The 22,207-nt window shown below is 39.6% G+C and overlaps 1 protein-coding gene across 3 annotated transcripts in view; it reads left to right on the top strand.

The window, feature by feature from the left end:
- Window positions 1-21,847, top strand: part of DRAM2 (DNA damage regulated autophagy modulator 2) — a 30,320-nt gene extending 8,473 nt beyond the window's left edge. Inside the window, exons 4-9 of one of the 3 annotated variants that reach the window (XM_069090392.1) lie at window positions 7,755-7,822; window positions 15,216-15,355; window positions 18,569-18,746; window positions 19,346-19,428; window positions 20,876-20,968; window positions 21,487-21,847. In XM_069090392.1, coding sequence (XP_068946493.1) covers window positions 7,755-7,822; window positions 15,216-15,355; window positions 18,569-18,746; window positions 19,346-19,428; window positions 20,876-20,968; window positions 21,487-21,594 — 670 coding nt within the window. In that variant the 3' untranslated portion in view covers window positions 21,595-21,847. Of the gene's footprint in view, window positions 1-7,754; window positions 7,823-15,215; window positions 15,356-16,765; window positions 16,898-18,568; window positions 18,747-19,345; window positions 19,429-20,875; window positions 20,969-21,486 lie in introns of those variants that run through there. The other 2 variants (XM_069090394.1, XM_069090393.1) reach the window with 2 other exon arrangements.
- Window positions 21,848-22,207: the final 360 nt, after the last annotated feature.

Below are 22,207 nucleotides of genomic sequence, written 5' to 3' on the forward strand. Positions count from 1 at the left end.
GCCTCAGAGCTGACTGGTATTTTAAATTATTTTTTTCCATACTCTTTCCTAATTGTGTGATCATATTAATCCTAAATGATAATTTCTCCTCTTTTCCCCACCAAGCCCATAAAAAGAATTCTGACACACAATATTAACATAAACTATTCCCCAAGACTGATGCTAATTTTTATTAGTTCAAATTAAGAAACCTCTAAAACTTACTTTCAAAAGATGAACTATTGTGGGTCTGGTGCATACAGAGATATTTTATTTGTTGTCTAAGACCAATAACTAGAGGGTAAAAGATTGAAGATCAGTGTTCTCAAGTTCTTGCATCACGCTTCTAACAATATCTCAAATTCAAGTTGGTAAAACCAAATAGTTTATCCACCTAGAGATTGTATAGCATTCTGCTTTCTATATAAAAAAATTAGACATTTGGAAAACAAAATGGAGTCCATCCTTTAATAATGAAATTATATCTTTAAAGATTAAGAGACTATATAAAATTCAAACCAGTCTTAGAAATTAATCGACAAAAAGGACAGGAAATACGCAAGACAAGCAAATGAAAGTCTGTGATTTTGAGTATAGTTAATCTTGTTCTTACATTAAAACCGAGAAGACCATGGATCTTTATCTAGATTAGGTACTTGCATTCTTGCTTAAGAACATGCTAAAACAGAAGTTCAGGCCTGAAATGATCATTCTCAAGGAGGAAGTTTCACACACAAATATGCCTTATCTCAGGTGGGAACAATCAAGGCTACAGTAACTTCCTTTTTTTTTGCCTTCAGCAACTGGAGAGAAGAATTAGCAATGATAATAATAATAATAATATCCTTTCCAGGTTCCACAGTGCTATTAACTCTGTAATCCAGTCCAGCATTGTGTGCTGAGCATTGTGCTAGGTGTTGAAGGAGGTACCCGCTGTAGCAACTAGTCCTTCCTCGCTGGAGCTTACAGACTAGAAGGGGGTGTAACACATAGCCAGATAACATCATTATATAAGTGCATAAGAAAGGTGAGGGAAAAGGGCATTACTTTTCCAAACAGATGGCATGCTGTGGGAGACATTTGGTGTTCTGTAATAGAGGAAACAATGATAGAGTCAGTAGAGTAGTTAATTTGCAAGTGGTATTTGAAAGCTAAACTACTGGACTAGTAAATGCTGGTGCAAGTGCCATAATATGATTGGAAAGAGAAGAAAGCAGCTGAACTCAGCCTGCCATAGACACACCCAAATATGGGTGTGGTTTGACAAGAAAAGAAACTTACCAGAGTCTTTAAGTTCATTTTTTATGGAACAGTGGCATCAGCATGACACAAGATTTCTTACAGCAGAATTCTGTTCATGTTCCTTCCTTTTTCTCTACAATAATCATTTTACCATAATCATTAAGATTTGTTCAAAATTTAAAATCTGGAGAGGAGGGGTGGCCAGGTAGCACAGCTAGTAAGAGCACCGGCCCCAGAGTCGGGATGACCTGGGATCGAATCTGGGCTCTGATACTTAGCACCACACCCAGAAATAACTGGCCGTGGTGTAACCTTGAGCAAGTTACTTAACCCTGATTGCTTAAAAAAAAAAAAATCTGGAGAAGAAGGTTAAAAGTTTTTTTCATTAAAGTTCCATTCCTGGGTATGTTTACCTCCTTCTCCATATTCTAATCTGATGCAGCCTTTTTTTTTTTTTTTTTTACCCAATAGAGCCATCTCTCGTTGACATAGTTGGATAAGAAAGAAGAGAAACAGGTTTAACTTGGTGTTTTAACATAAATGTTACTGAAAATACAGGTTCTTTCAAGGGTCCCATGATCCCTACTTCGCTTATAATAGCCTTATTTGGAAAAATAAACCTTGACATATTGGAAAGGTGAAAACTTTTAAGAGATGATAAACCACCTGATTTAACTTACATAACTCTTTAAAAGGTCAGTGAAAGAGCTGAGCTAGACTTTGAGTTTTATTTTTTTTAAATACTTGTGACACTGGTATGGCCTGACACCAGAAACAGAAATAGAGTGAGTATAACAGATTGCAAACAGGGTGAATTGAAACTTACTGAATCCCTGAGGGCTTAAGAGTTCACTGTCCCAACTGCAAGATTTTAATTTACTAAAAATTGCTACTTTTGTAAGCTCTGACTTAAGCAAGATGTAATTAAATCACTTGGTCACTTTTTCTCATTGCTTACAGTGGGAAGATTGATAAGTCTAATTCATAACATTCCTTCAGTCGTTTCACTTTTGTCTGAGGACACTATTGGCTCTGTTTTAAATCACTCTTAAACTCCCAGGCTCCATTTAAAAGGGTATTGCTGCTTTTTCTTACATTCATTTCCATTTCTGACATGTTTTCCTTATAACCTAGCATTGACACATGCCAACCACAATCCTTTGCAATTTTGGGTTTTTTTTTTGTTTGTTTTTGTATTTTGGTGAATGAACAAAGCAGTTCCCTGGAACAACAAGGAAGGCCCATCTGGAACCCTGGCTGTGGGGGTGTAGATACTGACATACCAAAGGGATTTTATCATTTTCCATTTCACTTTTAGAACAGGTAGCCCACCTAGTGGACAATTATTTTAGTTGGTTAGAACACCATGTTGGTGAGGCTAGGTTCATCCACCTTCACTCCACTTAATTTCAGTCCATTACTGCCATAGAGTACCCCAAGCCCCAACCAACCATTGTGCAGATCTCTGCTGTTGGTAACCAGGAGGATGGGGCAGAAAATTGTGTCTGACATCATAAATCCATGACATATATTTACTACTAGGTGAATTTGGAAGTGCCTCTCATCTCTCCTCCCACCCTTCTAATCTTGTTCATTTTTCTCCCTATTCAACCTTAACCATTTCAGTTATGACCTTGACCTTTTGGTGATATCCTCTCCTTTACACATGAATCATTAGCCCCTTTGACATGCTATTTCCATCCTGCTAACTTTCAACCCTGATTGATTCCTACCATCTATGTCTTCCACTCCTACTGCTGAACTGCTGAATGCAGCTGAAGAAGTCTTGGCATCGAGGTTTCCCTACAGATTTATGCTTTCTGTCCTCACCTGAGCCCTCACTGTTGCACAGAAATACGTCTTTTACTCTCTTCTTGTTAACACTTTCATCCCTTCCCCAGTAGCTGTTTTACATTTTTTCTCTTCTCCAAACCCCAGCACTGATCTTCCCACTTGATTCTCACTTGTTGACTTTGCCTACTACCTTGCTGACAATACTGAGTCTATCCTTGGTGAATTTCTTCATCTCCTGTATTCTGCTCCTTTATTCTCACTGCAAGCCATCCTTCTCTCTCTTCTGCCAGGTTGAAGGAATGAGGGAAAAAGCATTTATTAAGCATTTATGCACTGGGGATTCAGATACAAAAGAGATAGTTCTTACCCTCAAGGAACTTAGATTCTGATGCACTGTTATTATCTTCATTTTACAGGTAAGGAAACTGAGGCAGACAGAGGTTAATTAATGCCCAGGGTCACACAGTATCTGAGTTTGAATTTGAATTCAGATCTTCTTTACCTCAGTATGAGAATTGATCTTCCTCAATCCATTGTGCATGGGAATGGTGACTGGGGAAAGATATTTGGTCCTGCCAGTACCTGCTATGTGCCAGGCAGTGCACTAGTGTTAGTGATAAGAAGAAAGACACTAGATATCCCTTCCCTTAAGAAGTTTCTAATCTGTGGGGGAGACAACACATAAAAAGCTGAAAAGTCGGGGATACCATGATGAGTTCAAGCAGCCAGGGTGGGGAGTGATCTGAGGAGGGGTGAGTGTCCAAGTTAATTTCATCCTACAGAATGATGAATTTCTGGAGAGCAGCCCGGTGAGGAATGATGAGAATTCCCTGCATGTCATCCTCAAATGGAAGAGGATCAGAGGAACTCCCCACTGCTCCCTGAGAAATCCCAGTGGACACATGGAGCTGTTGGTTGACACACCATATCCAGAGTCCATGGCAGTGTTGCTTTGATTACTGTTCCCACAGTTAGAGAAGGAAGCAGGGAACAGAGACACCCACACAGAGGCACTATTGGGGATCTGTGACTGGTTAGACATAATGATTGAGAGTGAGGTGTGGATGGCCAGTGGTTTAGCTCTTCCAAGGCATGATATCTGGAAGTCCACTTAAGAGTACAATTCAGCATGGCAGGAAGAGGGCTGGGATGAAGCATCAGAGGGATCAGTGTCACGAAGGGTCTTCCTGTGGAAGCTAATGCCTTGACCTCTGTACTCCCTCCCCTTGATCCATCTTCATGCTTTTCCTCTGCTAGTTTTCTTTTTCTTTTTTTTTAAGCAATTGGGGTTAAGTAACTTGCTCAAGGTTACACGGCCAGGTGTTTCTGGGTGGATGCTAAGTGTCTGAGCCTGGATTCGATTCCCCAGGTCATCCTGACACTGGAGCCGGTGCCCTTACTCGCTGTGCTACCTGGCCGCCCCCTCTGCTAGTTTTCTTACCTCAATCTACAAACATGTTCCCATTTCCCCTATCCTGAAAAAAAGCATTTATCTTACCATGACCACTTTCCAGGCTTATTGTCTTTCTGCTTCTCTTAACTACCAGATTCTTAGTCAGTGCTAGCTGCTTCCTCTTCTTCACCACCCATTTACCCCACGTCCTTTGCAGTCCAACTTCTACGACTACCTCTTGTCTCCAAAGCCCCTAAAGACCATCTTATTACTAAATCCAGTGTCATTTTATGTCTCTCCTCACCCTTGACCGCCTCTGGCATTTAACAATGTGGGTTCTCAATGCCTTCTCCTCTCATCTTCTGTGATAACACATTTAGAGTTCTCTCTCCTCTCCACCAGCTTCTGCTGCTTCCTGATGTTCCTCCCACGTTCCTTAAATGGAAGGGTTTCCTAAGGTTCTGGTAATAGCTCTGCTCTGTCTGCAATCTCCCTTAAGTGATTCTATCTACTTCCATGACTTCAAAAATGACCTTTATAGAGATGATTTCTAAATCTATATCTCATGTACCATGACCTCAGTTTCGGTTCCATATTTTTTAAATGCTGGTACATACTTCCTCTGAATGGTTTGCTGATACTTCAAACTCGGCATTTCTATAGCTGACCTCTTCATCTTCCTTGTCTAAACTTACCCCTTCTCCAATTTCTTTATTTTTGTTAAAAGCACCATGATCTCCCCATTCACTAAGGCTTTAATTTGCAGTTATTTTCATTTCTTTCCCATCTTGCCAAATCTAATAATTTCCATTTTAATATTATCTCTTGTGCCTTGGCCCTTCTCTGCAGCCCCACTGCCATCACCCTTGTTCAAAGCCTCATCTCTTCTCACACTATTACAATAGCCTTCTCGACGATTTTCCTGACTCCCAAGTCTTTCTCTTCTCCACATCATTTTCCAACTCTTCCTAATATCACTGCGATCATATTGCTCTTCTACTCAGAAATCTCCAGGGACCTCATTTCCCACTGAATAAAATGTAAGCTCCAGACTCTGGTGTTTGAGGACTTCCACCATCAAATTCCACTGGAGCTGTCAGCCTCATACTATTTTCCTTCATGGAGTCCACCTTAAGTCCAAACTGGACAGCTGACTGTGTTTTCATTCTTGTCCTGCCCTCCCTCACACTTGTACTTGTGCTTTTACACTCACGCTTATCTCCATCTGTTCAAATCCTCCTTTCCTCAGTGTCCATTTCAGATGACACTTCCTACATAAAAATCTCCTTGAATGACAATCTTTTCCTTCTCAAATTTCTTACATTGCTACATCTCCTTTACAACTTACTTCATTGTCCCTTATATCACTATTATTTGTGTGCTTTTCATTCCCCATCACGTTCTTTGAGAGCAGGGCTTACATTTTGGCTATTTCAGTCAATCATCAAACATTTATTAAGCATCTCTCTACTCTGCCAGATCCTGCTAGTCCCTGGGGATACAAATGTAAAAATGAAATTGTCTTTGACATAGAGGACCTGATTGTGACTTGCCCACATTATGTGTTTATCAAGTATTTGTGGAATGAACACTTTTGGTTGTCAAGACCTACATCACTTGTTCCCAGTTTTGTTAGTTCCTCATTGCAGATAATTACCGAGATATCTTTATGGGAATGTTTCGTGATTCCCATTGGCTAGCTTTTTGCATGTTTCTTGGCTGCCTTAATTAGAATACTCTGAACTTATCCACGTGAAGTTCAGTGTTTTAGATATAGGTTATTTAGATGCTTCCCCCTCCTTCCCCTTCCCCCCCCCCCCCCCCCCATAGGGTGTTTCTTTTTCATTCATACTGAAAATACAGCAACCACTCACAGACTATCCCAATATTGTTTGGCATGGAAGCTTCATCCTGTTCAGTTTTTCTGACTTAGGTTGGTTTGACCTTCCTTAGGCAGTCTGATGACTCTACTCCCAGAAGCTCACCGTATTTATACTGGACTTAGTATGGACACCTGATTAGTGTTAACCCTACTGCAGCTTCAGAACTCCCAAACTCATGCGATCCACCAGCTTCAGCCTTCTGTAGTAGGATGATAGATGATACTTAGGATTATAGAACATCAGGTTTATCAGTGACTGAACCTGAGAAAAACTGGAGATTTAAGTGTATTTTTTTTCCTTAAAAGGCAAAGGATTGTGGAAATCTAATAAATTATAGTATATGTGAGTTGAGTGTCAGTGGTCTTTTTTCATTAGAGAGGGAGAGACTTCTGGGTAGAATCTAGTCTTGAATGAGGCAGTTTTTTGACTTATTCTCTCAACTAGTTACCAATGTGTAGAGTAAAGCTCTGTTTTCTGATGTAAAAAACTCTCGTAATCCTGGGTAGTCTGCAGATTCATATTGCCTGATGTGGGGGGTGGTGACTTAGAGTAATGTATCATCATTATTGATGTTCATGCCCAGTAATAATGATGGGTTAATAATATAACCTTTACTTACCAGAAAGAATACTTTTTAATTGTGTGTGAATGTGTATGAATTAAGCACAGTCTTCTCAATACTAGTGGTGTTAAACTCAAATATAAACTGTACCCACTAAATCATCAATAAGGATAATCATGGATATTTATAATAATAGCCAGCCTTTATATAGCACTTACGATGTTCCAGCTACTGTGCTCTGAGCACTTAACAATTACTATCTCATTTGGTCTTCACAACCACCTCAGTGGTAGCTGCTATTATTATACCCATTTTATAGAAGTTATATTTGCAGCAGAGGTTAAATGACTTGTCTAGGGTGATAGAGCTAGTGAGTACCTGAGGCTACATATGAACGTGGATCTTCCTGATGCAAGGCCTGGAACTCTATCCATTGCTGCATGTTGACTTAGAGAAAACAACACATTAAAATTACCTATGTTGTATTATATTTTTATTTATTTTGTTAAATATTTCCCAGTTACATTAATGTGGTTCCTAGGCCTGGGCTGTATGTTTGATACCTCTGCTTTCCACAGTAGGTGCTTAATAGGTGCTGAATTAAGTGTACTTTGTAAGCCAGGGATGATGATGACACTAATAATTCCTCTCCTCTCTATGAATAAAGTTTCCTTTCTGGCATTTGGATAATAAATGGTTGTAAGTGAAGCACATGGTTAAAGTAAAAAGAAAATGAAACCATTCATAATGTTGTATTCTCTTTAAGGAAAACCATTAGAAAAATTTGGCCAAAATGGATGTCTATAGAGAATAAACGGTTCTGCCATACTTGTCTTCCTCACTGTGAATAATGGGCAGTGTTTTTGGTGCAAGTATCCACATACTGATGTTTTTCTTTCAGTGACACTGGGACAGTGGCTCCAGAAAAATGCTTGTTTGGGGTAATGTTAAATATCGCTGCGGTCCTGTGTAAGTACTATCAATGTCCTTAACATCTTCTAGATTAAGTAGTAACTAACCTAACTGCATGGAGTATTTTGACAGTAGGTGGTTGAAATATACTGTTAGAAATAGTAGCAGCTGAACTTGTTCTTTATGTTTTAAAATGTTGCTTACCTTTCACAAGTCAAGAAAATGCAGTTTCATCAACTATCACATCAACCCAGATCTCAGAGCCTCCTCAATAGCTTTCTAAAGCATCTCCAAAAGTTTTCCCAACTTAACTGGTCCAGGCTTTGGCCCACATACATTTAGATGGTCTGTCACCAGGCCTGTGCTTGTTACAATGGGTGAAAAACTATCTCAAGTTTTATCCAGATTGTTTTTCAGTTGAACTGTTGAAGGTTTTGTAAATAAATACATGTTGATTTTTTTTATCTGCATTTGCAAAATGTTACAGTAGCTGTATTGATAGGGCTTACCTTCGTAGTAGATGTGGCTCCCAGGGTTCCAGAATAACAGTCTCATATGTAATAACTAAGTGAATTTTTTTCTGCTGCTCAGCCCTCCTAGACCCAGGGAGAAATTGTGTCAACCAAAAGCATTTCAGCTGAGTCCTAGTCTTACATACTCAGTGTTGGCCTTGGATGTTTCTTTTTGTCTTACCCAACAATCAGGGATGACCAGTGAGAAAGGGAAATGAGAAACCCCACCAGTCTCACCTAGTACTAATATAATGGAATATGCTTTAGCTGTACTAGATGAGGGTGAAGGGGAAAACCAGTTGTGCCCATGTAAATAATTTAGGGTCAACCACAAATTGGAGAAACCCATAGAAGTGTTTGTGCCTGCCTCTTACCCTATCTCTGTCTGTCTATACTGATGTGTATGTGTGTGAAATACATATATATGTGTATATGTATATATTTTACACACATGAAAATGCATGTGCATATGTATTAACCCACCTGATCTCTTAGACTTCAGTAAACTGAAGGTAACTGGCTATATTCTTTATAACGGTATAACAGATAACAGAACAACATCGTATGTAGTTATTTACAGTATCTCAGTTGTGAATATGATCACAGCCAAAGTAACCTTTAACTATCATTATGATAGTTTATGACTATTGACATTATGACTTATCCTTATTTCTTGAAAAGTCTCAACATTCAGTTCTCTCAGGATACCAATCAAATTCTCTTTTTTTAAAACAATATAGGGTTAGGCTTAATTTAGACAGTAGTCTCTTTAACTCCCAATTCTCCCTGTAAATTCCTCATAAAAACAGCAGTTAAATGGTTACTCTCAGATTCTTGTACCTTTTAAAGGTACAGCAATTGTGTCTGTTGGGGCAGCTAGGCAACAGTAGATAGACAAGAGGCCTGGAATCAGGAAGACTTCCTTAATTCAGATCTGGCCTCAGACGCTTACCAGCTCTGTGACCCTGGGCAAGTCACTTCACCCTGTTTGCCTCAGTTTCTCATCTGTAAAGTGAACTGGAGAAGGAAATGGCAAATTACCCCAGCATCTTTGTCAGGAAAACCCCAGATGAGGTCACAGAGTCAGACAAAACTGAAACGACCGGACAACAAAAAAATGTGTTTATAGTCTCTGTGAAAGAGGCTGTTGGAGTTGGTATTATACCCAGTATACCAGTGTTTTTATCTTACCAGTCTGCTTCCATGCTAGTCCATCATATAGTGTTTCATCCTTACTGTCTCCATTCCCTTCATGCCTCAGCTCTGTCCCAGGCTATCACCCCTGCATTGGCTATATTCTTTCTTCCCCAGCTAATTTCTCAGTGAACCAACTCACCTTTGTACTATTCTTCAGTTTTGAATCTCTTGCCCCTCCTTGACTTATCACTGATCATGCCTTGCCAAAACCCATTGTTATTCCCACCATCCACCTCCTTCATTCCTATTCATGTGCTCCTGAACAGAAAATTATGAAATTGCTTTGACTGGGTACCATAGAAATTCACATGATATAATCTTAGCAGAGCCCTCACTGTAATAAGACAAAGGTTCTGTTTCTTCCTAGTCAATTTGCTATCCTACTCTCCAGGGTTGCTATTCCATTCATCTCTTGTCAGTCTCATACTTCACCAGTCCCCCCATCCTCACAGCCTCATACTTCACCAGAAAATATTGGCGCCATTCACTGAGGCTTCCCCTTCTCTCCTCTTTACTCAACTCCTTTCATTCAGACATCTTTCTCCATTCTTTCCTCCTTCACTGTGACCTTGAATGAAGAAATAGCTCTTTTCCTTGCCAGAGCCAATTTTTCAACAAGAAATTTTGATCCTATCCTCTCCTGACTTCTCCAGCAGATTGCCCCACCCCATCATCTCTACTCTCCCTCAGATATCTTCAGTAACTCCCTACCTACTAGCACTTTCCTTAACTGCCTGGGGGGATCCTCTGTAGTGGTCCTGATCTATATCTGGCCACTGGACCCAGATAACTCAGGAAGAGAAAATGAGCTGTTGACTTTGCACAGCCCTCTCTCACTCAAATTCAATTCATTTGCAAATCATGGCATCAGCTTCCTAATATCATGGTGCCCTTTGAGAATGAAGGACAAACAGCAGCCTCACTGCCTATTAACACACAGTCTCTTATCCTTTAAAAACCCTCACTTGATCCCACCATCCTTTCTGTCATCCTAGCTCCCTCCCCTCTTTGTGGCTAAACTCCTGGAGAAAAGCCTTTTGTATATTAGGTGCCTCCATTTCTTCTTTCTCACCCTTCAAAACCTTCTGCAACCTAGCTTCTGACTCTCATCATTCGATTGAAAGTACCCTCTGCAGAGTTGCTGGTGATCTCCTTATTGCCCAGTGTAATGACATTTTTCTCAATGCTGATGCTCCCTGACCTCTCTGTAGCATTTGACACTTTCATCGCCTTCTCCTTCTGGATACTCTCCCTTCACTAAGCCCTACATCTCTCTCCTGGCCCACCTTCTGTCTGTCCACCCACTTCTCAGTCCTCTAATGCTGATTCTTCATCCATGGCTGGTGTCCCCTCAAGCTCTCACTTGGTCATCTTATCAGTTCTTACCCCCTCTTCTACTTTCTCGTTTGGTGATCCCATTAGCTCCCATGGGTTCAGTTATCAGCTCTACACAGAGGATTCCCAGACATCTCTATCTCCAGTCTCTTTCTGAGCACAGTCCCACACCACCAATTGCCTTATGGATTTCTCAAAGTAGCTGTTCTCTGGGCATCTCAGATTCAGTGTCAAAACACAACTCGTTATTTTTCACTAAAAATCCTTTTTTTCTCCTCAGGTTCTTATTGCTGTCAGGGTTACTGCCGTTCTCTCAGTTATCCAGAAGTGCACCTTTGGAGTCACCTTTGGTTCTTCACTTTCATTCATTCTTCATATGTGTGGAGTACATGCATATACATATACATATACAGTCTGTTACCAAATCTTCATTCTACCTCCACAACTTTGTAGAGTATGTCCCTTTTCTCCCCTTACACAGTCATCACTTTTGGCCCTCTTCACCTCTCCCCTTTGCTATTCCAATAGACTTCTTTTTTTTTTTAAAGCAATCGGGGTTAAGTAACTTGCTCAAGGTTACACAGCCAGGTGTTTCTGGGTGGGTGCTAAGTGTCTGAGCCTGGGATTCAATCTCCAGGTCTTTTCAACACTGGAGCTGGTGCTCTTACTCTCTGTGCTACCTGGCTGCCCCTCCAATAGACTTCTAACTGGTCTCTTTCCTTTGAGCCTCTCTCCCCTCCAGTCCATCCTGTGCTTAGCTACCAGAGTGATCTTTCTCATGTGTAAGTTGGACCATGTGATCCTTTCTCTCTATAACTCCAGTGACTACCTGTTTTATATCCAGGATCAAAAATAAACCATTCTAGAATTTAAAGGAAGCTAAGGATTACCTAGGATGGAGGAAAGGGAGCCTTCCAGGCATGGGGGGAACAACCTACACAAAGGCACCAGGAATGAGTAGGCCTGTTTGGCTAGACCATAGAGTATGTTGGTAGTAGTAATAAGCAGTTTTTCTGGAAAGAGATTAGAGTCAAATTGTGACAGACTTTAAATGCCAAGCGGAATAATTTGTGTTTGATCTTAGAGGCAGCAAGGAGTCCCTAAAGTTTCTTGAGCAGAGGTCAGACCTGTGCTGTAGGACTGCCACTGATGATTGGCCAAGAGGCCAATTAGGAGGCTGTTATAATGGATCAAGCCAGAGGTGATGAAGGCCTGAACCAGGGTGGTGATGACAGCTTTCCTCCATTATTGCCACAGCCTCCTGACTGCTCTCCCTACATCTAATCTTTAAAGTTCTTTTTCTCAAACACAGATTGACCATGTGGTTCCCCTACTCATCCAACTCCAGTGGCTTCCTTTTGCTTCTAGGATAAAATATCCTTAGTTTAGCTTTTAGAGCCCTACTAAACCTGTGCAGTGCCTGTATTTCAAGCCTCATTGGCTATTACTTCATGCCCCACACTCTGATCCATATGGACTGCCCTTCTCTCTGCTCCTCATACATTCTACTCCATCTCCCATCAGTGTGCATTTGCACTGGCCACCCCACATGTATTGAATGCATCTTTCCCTGTACTTCCCCTTTCTTGCTTTAAGGTATAGCTTTAGTACTATCTTCTCCATAAAGCATCTTCTGATTTCCCCAACCACACTACCTTGTATTTAACTACTTTGTAAATATTTGCATTAACTTCCCATTTATGCCATGTATATATGTACTTGTTTTCTCCTTCATTAGAATGTGAGTTCTTTGAGAGAAGGAATTGTTTCACTTTCTGTACTTGAATCCCTAGCCCCTAGCACAAGTGCTGGTCATATAGTGAACATGTAATAAATAACTGTTGATTGGAAAAAATGGAGAAACATAGGCTAGCCAGCCGTCTACTGCATTGGATTCAGAATTGGATGAATGTCAGTTTGGAGGAATCTGTACTTGGTCCTGTGCTCTGAAACTCATTTATTAGTGATTAAAGGTGACTTAGATAAAGATAGAGGTGGCTTATTCATCTGTTATACAAAGGACACACAATTAGGAGGCGTAGATTGTTGGGTGAGAGAACCAGGAACCAAAAACATCTCGACAAGTTAGAACTGATTCCATTAAGATGAATTAATAGGAGCAAATGTAAACACTTTGTTTAAAAAATATCAGTTTTGTTGGTACAGGATAGAAGAGGCATGGTTGCACCGTTCATAATAAAAGGAGTCAATATGGTGATGTGACAGCTAGCTCAGTATAACTGATGACCTCCTGTGCATTCCAGGGATACAGAGCAGTGCTAAAGCAGTATCTGCTCATAAGGAGCATAGATCCTCATGGGGTGACATCATAAACACCTAGACATGCACAAAATACATAAAGAAACTCTGTGAGGGGAAGGCACCAAGCAGCTGGTGCTAGTGGGTTACTAAGATGCAAGATGAGAGAGAGAGCATTGCCAAAGCAAAGGCACGGAGGTGGGAAGTAGAACATCATGTTTGGGGAATAGCAAGTGTTGCTGGAAGGTAGCATGTGTAAAGGAGAGTACAGTACAAGTAGATTAGAAAGGTGGGAGGGGGCTGGGTCACGAAGATCTTTTGATGCAAACAGAGGAGTTTACATTCGATCCTGTGGCTAATAAAAAGCCACTGAAATTTGTTGGGGGGAGTGTCGGGGCGGGGGGGGTTGGAAATTAGATCTGTTCTTGAGAAAAAAGTCAGCTTTGGAGCAACTAGGTGGCACAGTGGATAGAGCACCAGCCTAGAGTAAGGAGGAGCTGAGATCAGATCTGGCCTCAGACAGTTACTAGCTGTGTGGCCCTGGGCAATTCACTTCAGTTGCCTCCAAAAAAAGAAAAGAATGAAGTCACTTTTGTAGCTGAGTGAAGAATAGATAGGAAAACAAGAGAGTTGGGGAGGAGGAATCATGAAGAAAGGTATTATAATAGTCCAGGTGAGAGGGGAGGAAGGCCCAGATGACTTTTGTGGCCATCTAAGTGGATGAAATGGAATCTATCCAACACATGTTGTGAATGTAGAAATGAGAAATAGTAAGACCAAGGACGGTGCTGAGGTTGTGAGCCTGGGTGATCAGGAGATTGGTGCTCTCAACATTAATGGAAAGGTTGGGAATAGAAGATGGGGGAAATATTAGGAGTTCAGTTTTGCACGTGTTGAGTTTGCAATGCCTAGAAGATAAGATGCTGTTCAAGATTTCCAAGAGTGTTTTGGTAATGTGTAACCACAGCTTAGGAGAGAGATCAGGACAGGAGATATATAATCTTAGGACCTTACGTTCTCCTGTTAATGTCATACCTGCTGTATTGTACTCAGTTCTGTGTACCACAGTTTGAAAAATGCTGATGAGAATACCCAGAGGAAGGAAACCAGGATGTTGAAGGGCTCTCGAGAGCATGCCATATGAGGACTGTCTAAGGGAACTGACGATGTTTAACCAAAAGAAGACTTAGGGGTGGCAGGTGGAGGGAGGGCAAATGTTCTTCAAATATTCAAATGGTTATTCAGGGATAAGCATGTTTAATTTGCTCTGTCCTGACTCCAAAGTATTATAGGTCATTTTGGGAGTTAGGAAAACCTCTCACCAGTCAGTCGGTGAGCATTAAACACCTCTGGGTATTTTACTAGGTGCTGGTGATGTAAATTCAACACTGAAACAATTTCTGCCCTCAAAGAGAAAGAGAGATGTACCTGTGTGAATATACTTATATGCAGCAGACCTGTGTAAGCATATACAAAGCCCATGTAAAGCAGACACAGAGTAACCTTGAACAGGATGGCCTTTGAAGCATTAGTTGGTCCTTCAAAGAAGCTGGGACTTGAAGAGATAAAATGAGAAGAGAAAGTTTTTAGATGGGGGAAACTTCCAATGGAGACAGGCAAGGGAGCTGACGAAGTCATCAGGTTAGTGTAGAGAGAGACCAGAAAGGGCAGCCCTGGGCAGGGCCTGGGGCTAGAGCCACCGTAGTAGCAGGGTGAGGAAGCACTAGAAGGCATCCCTTGATCCGAGGGAGGCCCCATTGAGATTCATTCACAGTGGACCCTGTTGTCACAGTTGTGGATTCCTTGGTCTGTTCAGCAGCACTTTGGCAGGCACAGGAAGTAGATGGTAAGAGTCATCCAGATTGGAGTTTGGTGAGATATGAGCAGTGACAGACGTGTGGGCAAGGAATTTCAAAAGTCATGAATGTATTGCCCAGAGCTCAGGATTGGTTGTCAGGGTGTTGTAGAGAAGATGGTGGCTGGACTAGAGGGATGCTCAGGCCCCTTCCAGATCTGATACTTTGAGTTTTGTCTCCTCTTCTTTGAGATTATCTTCTAAAGGGCCATCTGTGTTGCCAGAGAAATGAACTTTGTGATTTTTTTCCTTTGTCGTTTAAAGATTTATTACTTCTGAATTCTCTTTCTAGGTGTTGCCACTATATATGTTCGTTATAAGCAAGTTCATGCTCTCAGTCCCGAGGAGCCTCGGATCATCAAATTAAACAAGGCTGGCCTTGCACTTGGATTACTTAGTTGCTTAGGACTTTCTATCGTGGCAAACTTCCAGGTTTGTGTGGTAGTTCACAATTTTCTAGGAATCCTAATGGAATTCACTACTGGAAGCTGAGCATGGATGTTTCTCTAAAGACTGTATGGTAGAAAAAACCTGAGATTAACCCTATTACAGCCTGACTTTTCTTTTTCTTTGGTCAAAAAGGAATCCATCTTGACATAGGGAATAATAAAGTGCTGGACTTAAGGACAGGAAAAATTGGCCTCAAATCCCAGATCTAAAACTGGCTTTAGCTGCATGACTGTGGACAAGTCACTTAGCCTTTGAGATTCAGTTTCCTTGTCTGCAAAGGTCAATAATGCCTGTAGTATCTTAACTCACAGAGTTATTGTGAGGAGCAAGTGAAAGGCTACAAAGAAAGTGCTTCACAAACCTCTAAAGCACTATACTACATAAATTATTTTAAAATATGCTGCCCACCTAGGAATAAAGTTCTGTTCACATTTCTAACCTCCTTCCCACCAAGAATCTGTGTCTCATAAATTGTACTTCAGGATACTTGAGTAAATTGGACTTATATTTTCATTGTTATGGCCATTCGATATGGCACACAGACTGTCGCCTCTCTAGTCCTGGGCAGTTCTTGTTCTTATCTTTCTATGAACCCTACATGGAGGGTATATCCAATGTGCTAAAGGCCTCCCTCTGATTATTTGGATATTCAGTGGATGCCAGTGCCCCTACTAAAGTCCTTTTTCATCCTTCGTCATGGCACAGAGGTGACTCTGGGTTCTTGAAGCATATATACTTATACTCTAAGCTATGAGCAGCTTGGTCTGGCAAATCCGAACAAGGTGGGAAGACTTGGAGGGTGATGGACTGTGTGTCTAAGGACCAGCCCAGCTAAGTTTGTAAAATGTCACTGAGTTGACCCCAAAGTAATAAACTTTTTAGCCATAGCTTATGAAGACTGTTTACTGAGAAGTAGACAGAGTAGCATTCCACATAAGTTATGAACATAAGCACCCCAGTAATAGCAAGGATCTGTTGAAAAAAAATGGCATGCAAACATTTAGGCTAGCCATCCTTCATTCTTAATACATAAATGGCCTACCTCCACCTTAGGCATTTATGTCCTTGAGGGCGTGTTTTATGCCATTTCCTATTTGAAAGTCATCTTTGGTGAAGTGTTGAAGTCTGTTTACACCTACCCTTTTCATTGCCTGTATCACCCACCTGTGAAGACTTCAAGATTCATTTATTTCATTAACAGAGACTAAGTATACTATCCGCTTCTTCTAGGACCAAAAGGGTTAGTTTACTGTAGTGATCTCCTACCTTTCTTAGTATTAGTACAATATTCATGGAGGGGTTTACATTATGCAAATCCCAACTTAATCATTGTTCATATGGTAAGAATCAGGTATGCTTAAATAATTCTTAAAACTTGCTTGTCAATAACAGAAAGTTTTTGGAGAGTGGGAGAAAAGAAGCTAAAGGGACCAAGCAGGTTGGAATGTTTCCTCAGTGATGACATATGCAGAACTAGAAATGATTTTGGAGGAATCTGAGGCGCAGGGAAGTAAAGAGACTTTGGTAAGGCCCTTACAGACTGAGAGAACATAAGTGTTATCTGAATATCTTATGACTTAGGAAAATTGAAGTTAAATTTACATAAATACAAATGAATAATAAAATTTCTAGAAAAATAGCATGATACTCAGTGGGAGATAAAACTTCATTTCTGCCTTCCTAGGAAATTTGTAATCAAATAGACCCTTGAGGGGAAAAATAAATTTTTACATTAAATGGAAGATAAATTCCTATATTTTATCATCATCATTCATTAATACCTGTTAAGTACATATGTATAATTAATTTGGTTTTACTTTTGCGCTTCTAAATTTATGTTGTTTTATGTCATCTAAAATGGCAAAGTGAGATGTAATGTTTGGAAACATCGCTTGTTAAAGCCGCTGTTTTGTGCTTGTATGTTTTTGTTAAATGGAGAATTACAATGACCCTCACTTTGTGTTATCTAAGGGGCCAATGCTTTGTCACCAGTGTAACCACAAGGGGGCATAGTGACTTCTGTAGAGTGAGTTCTAAGAATGATTACTTCATTTTCCTCTTTTCCTTATTACTGAATCTTTGCTGGCTTCTTTTGCTGAGAGTGATTCGTAGCAATAACAAATGCCTACCATTGCTGTAGACAAGTAGTTTTATTAAATGATTTTACTGCCTAAATGCCGACATTCTCCTTTCTTGCCACAGCTATATTTGCAAAAATTGTAAAAAAGTGCCTAATACTTAGCTTCTTGAGTAAAGGTATTAGGATTACCTTAAACCAATAAAATTGGGTTGTGGCATGGCAGCGTTTTTAAAAAATGAATTTTTATCAACATCTTTTATCAACACCATTGACTAGATTTTCTCCTGTATCTATAAAGTAGAGCAAGAAGGACCTAAGAGAAATTTAAATAGAGTAGACGCTTCACTGTATATGGAGCATAATCCATCAGAGGGGTAGAATGAAACCTCACAAATTGGGAACAATGTGGAGGAAAGAAAATTTGACTATGTAACAAACCCAAATTATCGAACAAAAGAAAAGATGTCATTGCATGTATTTCTGTTATAAGCTAAGGTATATGTGGATACAGTAAAAGGGATATAAAGAGATTTCATTTTGAAAATTATAATTCATAGTAAAATCTTCATTATGTAAAATATACCATAAATGCCAAAAGTCTCCTAACATATGATAAATAGTTATGGGACCAGGGTCTAGGGTTGGGACTGCCACTATATGATCTCACACCCACATTGAGAGACCCCATTTTCCTGAAAAATGAGGGGTAGACAATTCCCAAGGTCCTTTCTAGCTCCCAAATCCTGAAAGAGTTCAAATTGAAGGTACAAAATAGATTTATTTTTTGAGCCTTATAGAAGCATTGATTTTTAGACTGAATTCCTTTTCTGTGTGAGTTAAGCCTTGAAAAACCATAGGGGAAGAAATTATTTCAGACTTTTTACTCAGATATTAATAAAGTTTTCCTACATCTGAACTATCACAAATTCCAAATATTTAATGAGGTTTGACTGTAATCGTTAAGTATACTCATGATTAGCTTCTGAGAAAGTTTTATGTATAGAGTTTACAAAGCTTTTTGAAACAATGAATGCTTAATTGAAAATTTGATGATTACCAACAAAAATGTTTTGGATTGTACTCTAAATGATCTATCTTCCTCTTTCATCCCTCAGAAAACAACAATCTTTGCTGCACACATTTGTGGAACTGTGCTCACTTTTGGCCTGGGATCCTTTTATATGTTTGTTCAGACAATCCTTTCCTACAAAATGCAGCCTAAAATTCATAGCAAACAAATCTTCTGGATCCGGCTGATGGTGGTCATCTGGTGTGGAGTGAGTGCATTTAGCAGTATCCTTTGCAGCGGAACGATGATTATAAGTAGAAATAAACCAAGCAGTAAAATGAAGTGAACACTGTTGGTTCATGGGAGAAGCTGTGCTCCCCACTAAGGAGAAGGATAAAAGGTAGGTGAAAGAAGGATTATCCTTGGGTTGGTATACCATACCTATGCACACAGTTTGTAAAATTTGAAATGCAAGTGTCATAACTGGACCAGAAACAAAGACAGCCTACTAGATAAGTGAACCAGGAATCACTACCCTGGCCATGTGCTGCTCAAAAAAAGTAGAGGAAAGAGCTGTGTTTTCATCCACGAAAAGGCTAGCAGAAGCTTGTAGTAAGTGGGGTTATTTACCTCCTTCTCTTCTTTCAGTAGGCTGGGGATTAGAACCATTTTGTTCTTCTAGGTGCCTGTATAATTTTTAAGTTTTAACTAACTGGTGCCGTGCATCATAATCTGTAAGCTAAGCCCCTGGTTCATCTCATAAAAATTTGCAATTTGGACTTTGTAACAATTGATCAGACATAATCTTTGGAACCTGTATAGTGATCTAGTTTTGAAACTAATTCATTTGTATGTGATTTTTCCTTGACTTGTTTCCTCATAGTGCTGACTTGCTCCTCCCTTTTATACAGTGGCCATTTCGGTTCTGATATAGCACAGAAACTCCACTGGAACCCTGAAGACAAAGTAAGTGATTGGAATCACTAAAGAAGCTAGGAATGAATGGGACCATCACCATTAACTTTGGATGCACATTATGGAAATCCAAGCAATGCAAGAAAAATGATTTTTTGTCTGTGATAGGCTAAGGTGATGCTACCAGGCTATCACTCTGTGCCCTGAATTGTTTTTTCTGCAGTGATGATAGCCTTTGCTGAGCTGTCCCTCCTCTCACCTGGCCTCCCTCACATTTATATGGCACTTTTTGTAGACATTCTCTCCTTTCCTTTGAAACAGGTTTTCCTCTTTTATCACCCCCATGTAATAGATGAGAACATAAAGGCTCAGAGAGGTGACATAACTTGCCTATAGCCACACTATGCATACATTTTAGTGGCAAGATTTGAACTTGGGTCTCTACAGTCTCCAAGTCCAGCACCCTTTCCAGTACACCATGCTGATCAGTGCCACACATTTACAAAATAGCTGACCATGTTTGAAGTTTCATTCTGTGATCATGAGTGGTTTTTTCTTGATATTTTCAAGCCTGAATATGAATCAAACCCATGACCTTGGCTTCAATAGCACTATGTGTTAAAAAAAATTCTCTTATTTATAGATGGTGCATTTTTGTCCTTGAAGTGAGGTTAATTTCTCCTATTTGCAACCTGGAAGAATTAATAATTTTGCAATTTGGTCTCTAAGAAATAGATCTGTTGGGGGGAGGGGTGGGAAGCACAGGGGAAGAAGGATCCTTTGTTGGATCCTGCTGAAGGAAGAGATGCATAAAAGCTAAAAATTACTCTTCTTTGTAAAGCTCTCAATAGAATTCTATTTTGTTTTTTGGCTTTTTTTTTTCTTTTTGGAGGGCAAATGGGGTTAAGTGACTTTCCCAAGGTCACACAGCTAGTTTTTGTGTTAAGTGTCTAAGGTCTGATTTGAACTCAGGTCCTCCTGACTCCAGGGCTGGTGCTCTATTCACTGTGCCACCTAGCTGCCCCGAATTGATTCTATTTTCAACCATCTTCTGAGAATAAGCTCGGAACACCTATCTTTATATTTGAACTGGACATGCTTTTAGAGATGAATGAAATATTGTGACTGATACTTTCATTTTTTCCATGGCTGTTTTGTAAAACTCTGAGCTCTATGAAGCAAAATCCTAGCCACATCTACCATGCAGTAATTTACCAGATAATTAAATTGCATCCTGGAATGCAATTGCCCAACTGGAAAGTTCTCTTGCTTCCTTATCATCCTAAGAATGAATTTTGGATGTCTTTTCTCATTCCCCACCTCTCCCTATCCCCGCACCTCCCATTTAATAGTATTAGAGTTAAGGCCTATATGTGAAGATTTTCTATTCAGATGGAAGAATTGATAATTAAGAATTTTAGGTCATTCTTTGAAAGATAAAGTATGGGTCATTTGAAAACTGAGCATCTCAATACACTTTTTTTTTCTTTAATTCAAGGGATATGTACTTCATATGATCACCACTGCAGCAGAATGGTCCATGTCTTTTTCTTTCTTTGGTTTTTTCCTGACTTATATTCGTGATTTTCAGGTAAGAATTCCTCTGACATAAAACATAATAGAATTAGATTTTTGCAGAAGTATGTCTTTCAATTTGAAGTAGAGGTAATTTACATTATTGACTTAATCCATTCAGAATTTGTGTAGCAAATAGCATTTCCAAAAAGTAGCATCTCAGATGGCTTTAGTTTTTGTTTATCATGGAAGTATCATCTTAGTTGGTCATAAGGACAACCAACTAAAAATTGTCTTAGAAAGTGGTTACGTCTTCCTTGTCCCACCACTGCATCTGCCCTGCCAAAACTTAAAAATGCATGTCAGCGTTTCCTTTTACTGAATATTAGTTGGTAAAAAAGCAACTTCCAGTATCCGAAAAACTCATAGTTTCTGTTTGTTGCTTAGACATGATACCTTTAGAAGTAGAACAACTATTTCATTCACATTGTCCATTTGTATTCTTTGTGAATCCATGATATTCCAGACTATGTCCAAGATACAAGCTGTCCTCAAAGACCTAACAACTATGTGTAATTTTCTTTTGTATTACAGAAAATTTCCTTACGTGTAGAAGCTAATTTACAAGGACTGACTCTTTATGACACTGCCCCTGGCCTTATTAACAGTGAAAGAACCCATCTGCTTTCAAAGGATTCATGACAAAGGGAGAAGCTGTATATGTGATGATTATGATTCTCAGGGATTGGCAGATTGTTCCTGAAAAGTACTTAACTATGCTTTCAGATTTCTAACCACTTAATCAAGGCCAACAAAGACACTGCTTAATAATGTTACTCAAATGACGTGTAATAAGCCATTTGACAAGTGATTTTAAGGGATGTTATCCAGAGAGGCATATAAAACATATTTACTCTTTTTTTTATTTTTGGAAAATAAAACCAAAGGACTATAAGTGTATGTGTAGCATTGCAATTTTTCTTCCTTCTTAAGTGGAAGCAACTGGAAGTATACAGAACATTCTGCAGAAAACAGTTTTTCACAGGATGCTCTGTAGAAAAAAGCTTTTCACAGCTTACAAATCATTACAGTGCATGTTTTGTCTGGAGCACCATATATCTGGTATAGGTGTGAGAGTCTTCTAGCACTTCTAATACTCAAGGAATTTCTCCTAGAGTTTGGTCAATATTTCCTCTAGAATGAAAGTTAGACATAGTGCATGACATGTTAATTAAGTTTTTTTTTTTAATCACAAACTGTAATTGTATATGGCCTCAGGATGGTCTGTAGTATAAAGTTAAAGAAACCCAATTCA

This window comes from Petaurus breviceps, unplaced genomic scaffold, assembly GCF_028583685.1.
Source record: "Petaurus breviceps papuanus isolate PSGF00001 unplaced genomic scaffold, PetGlider_PUasm1.0 186, whole genome shotgun sequence".
NCBI lineage: Eukaryota > Metazoa > Chordata > Mammalia > Diprotodontia > Petauridae > Petaurus > Petaurus breviceps.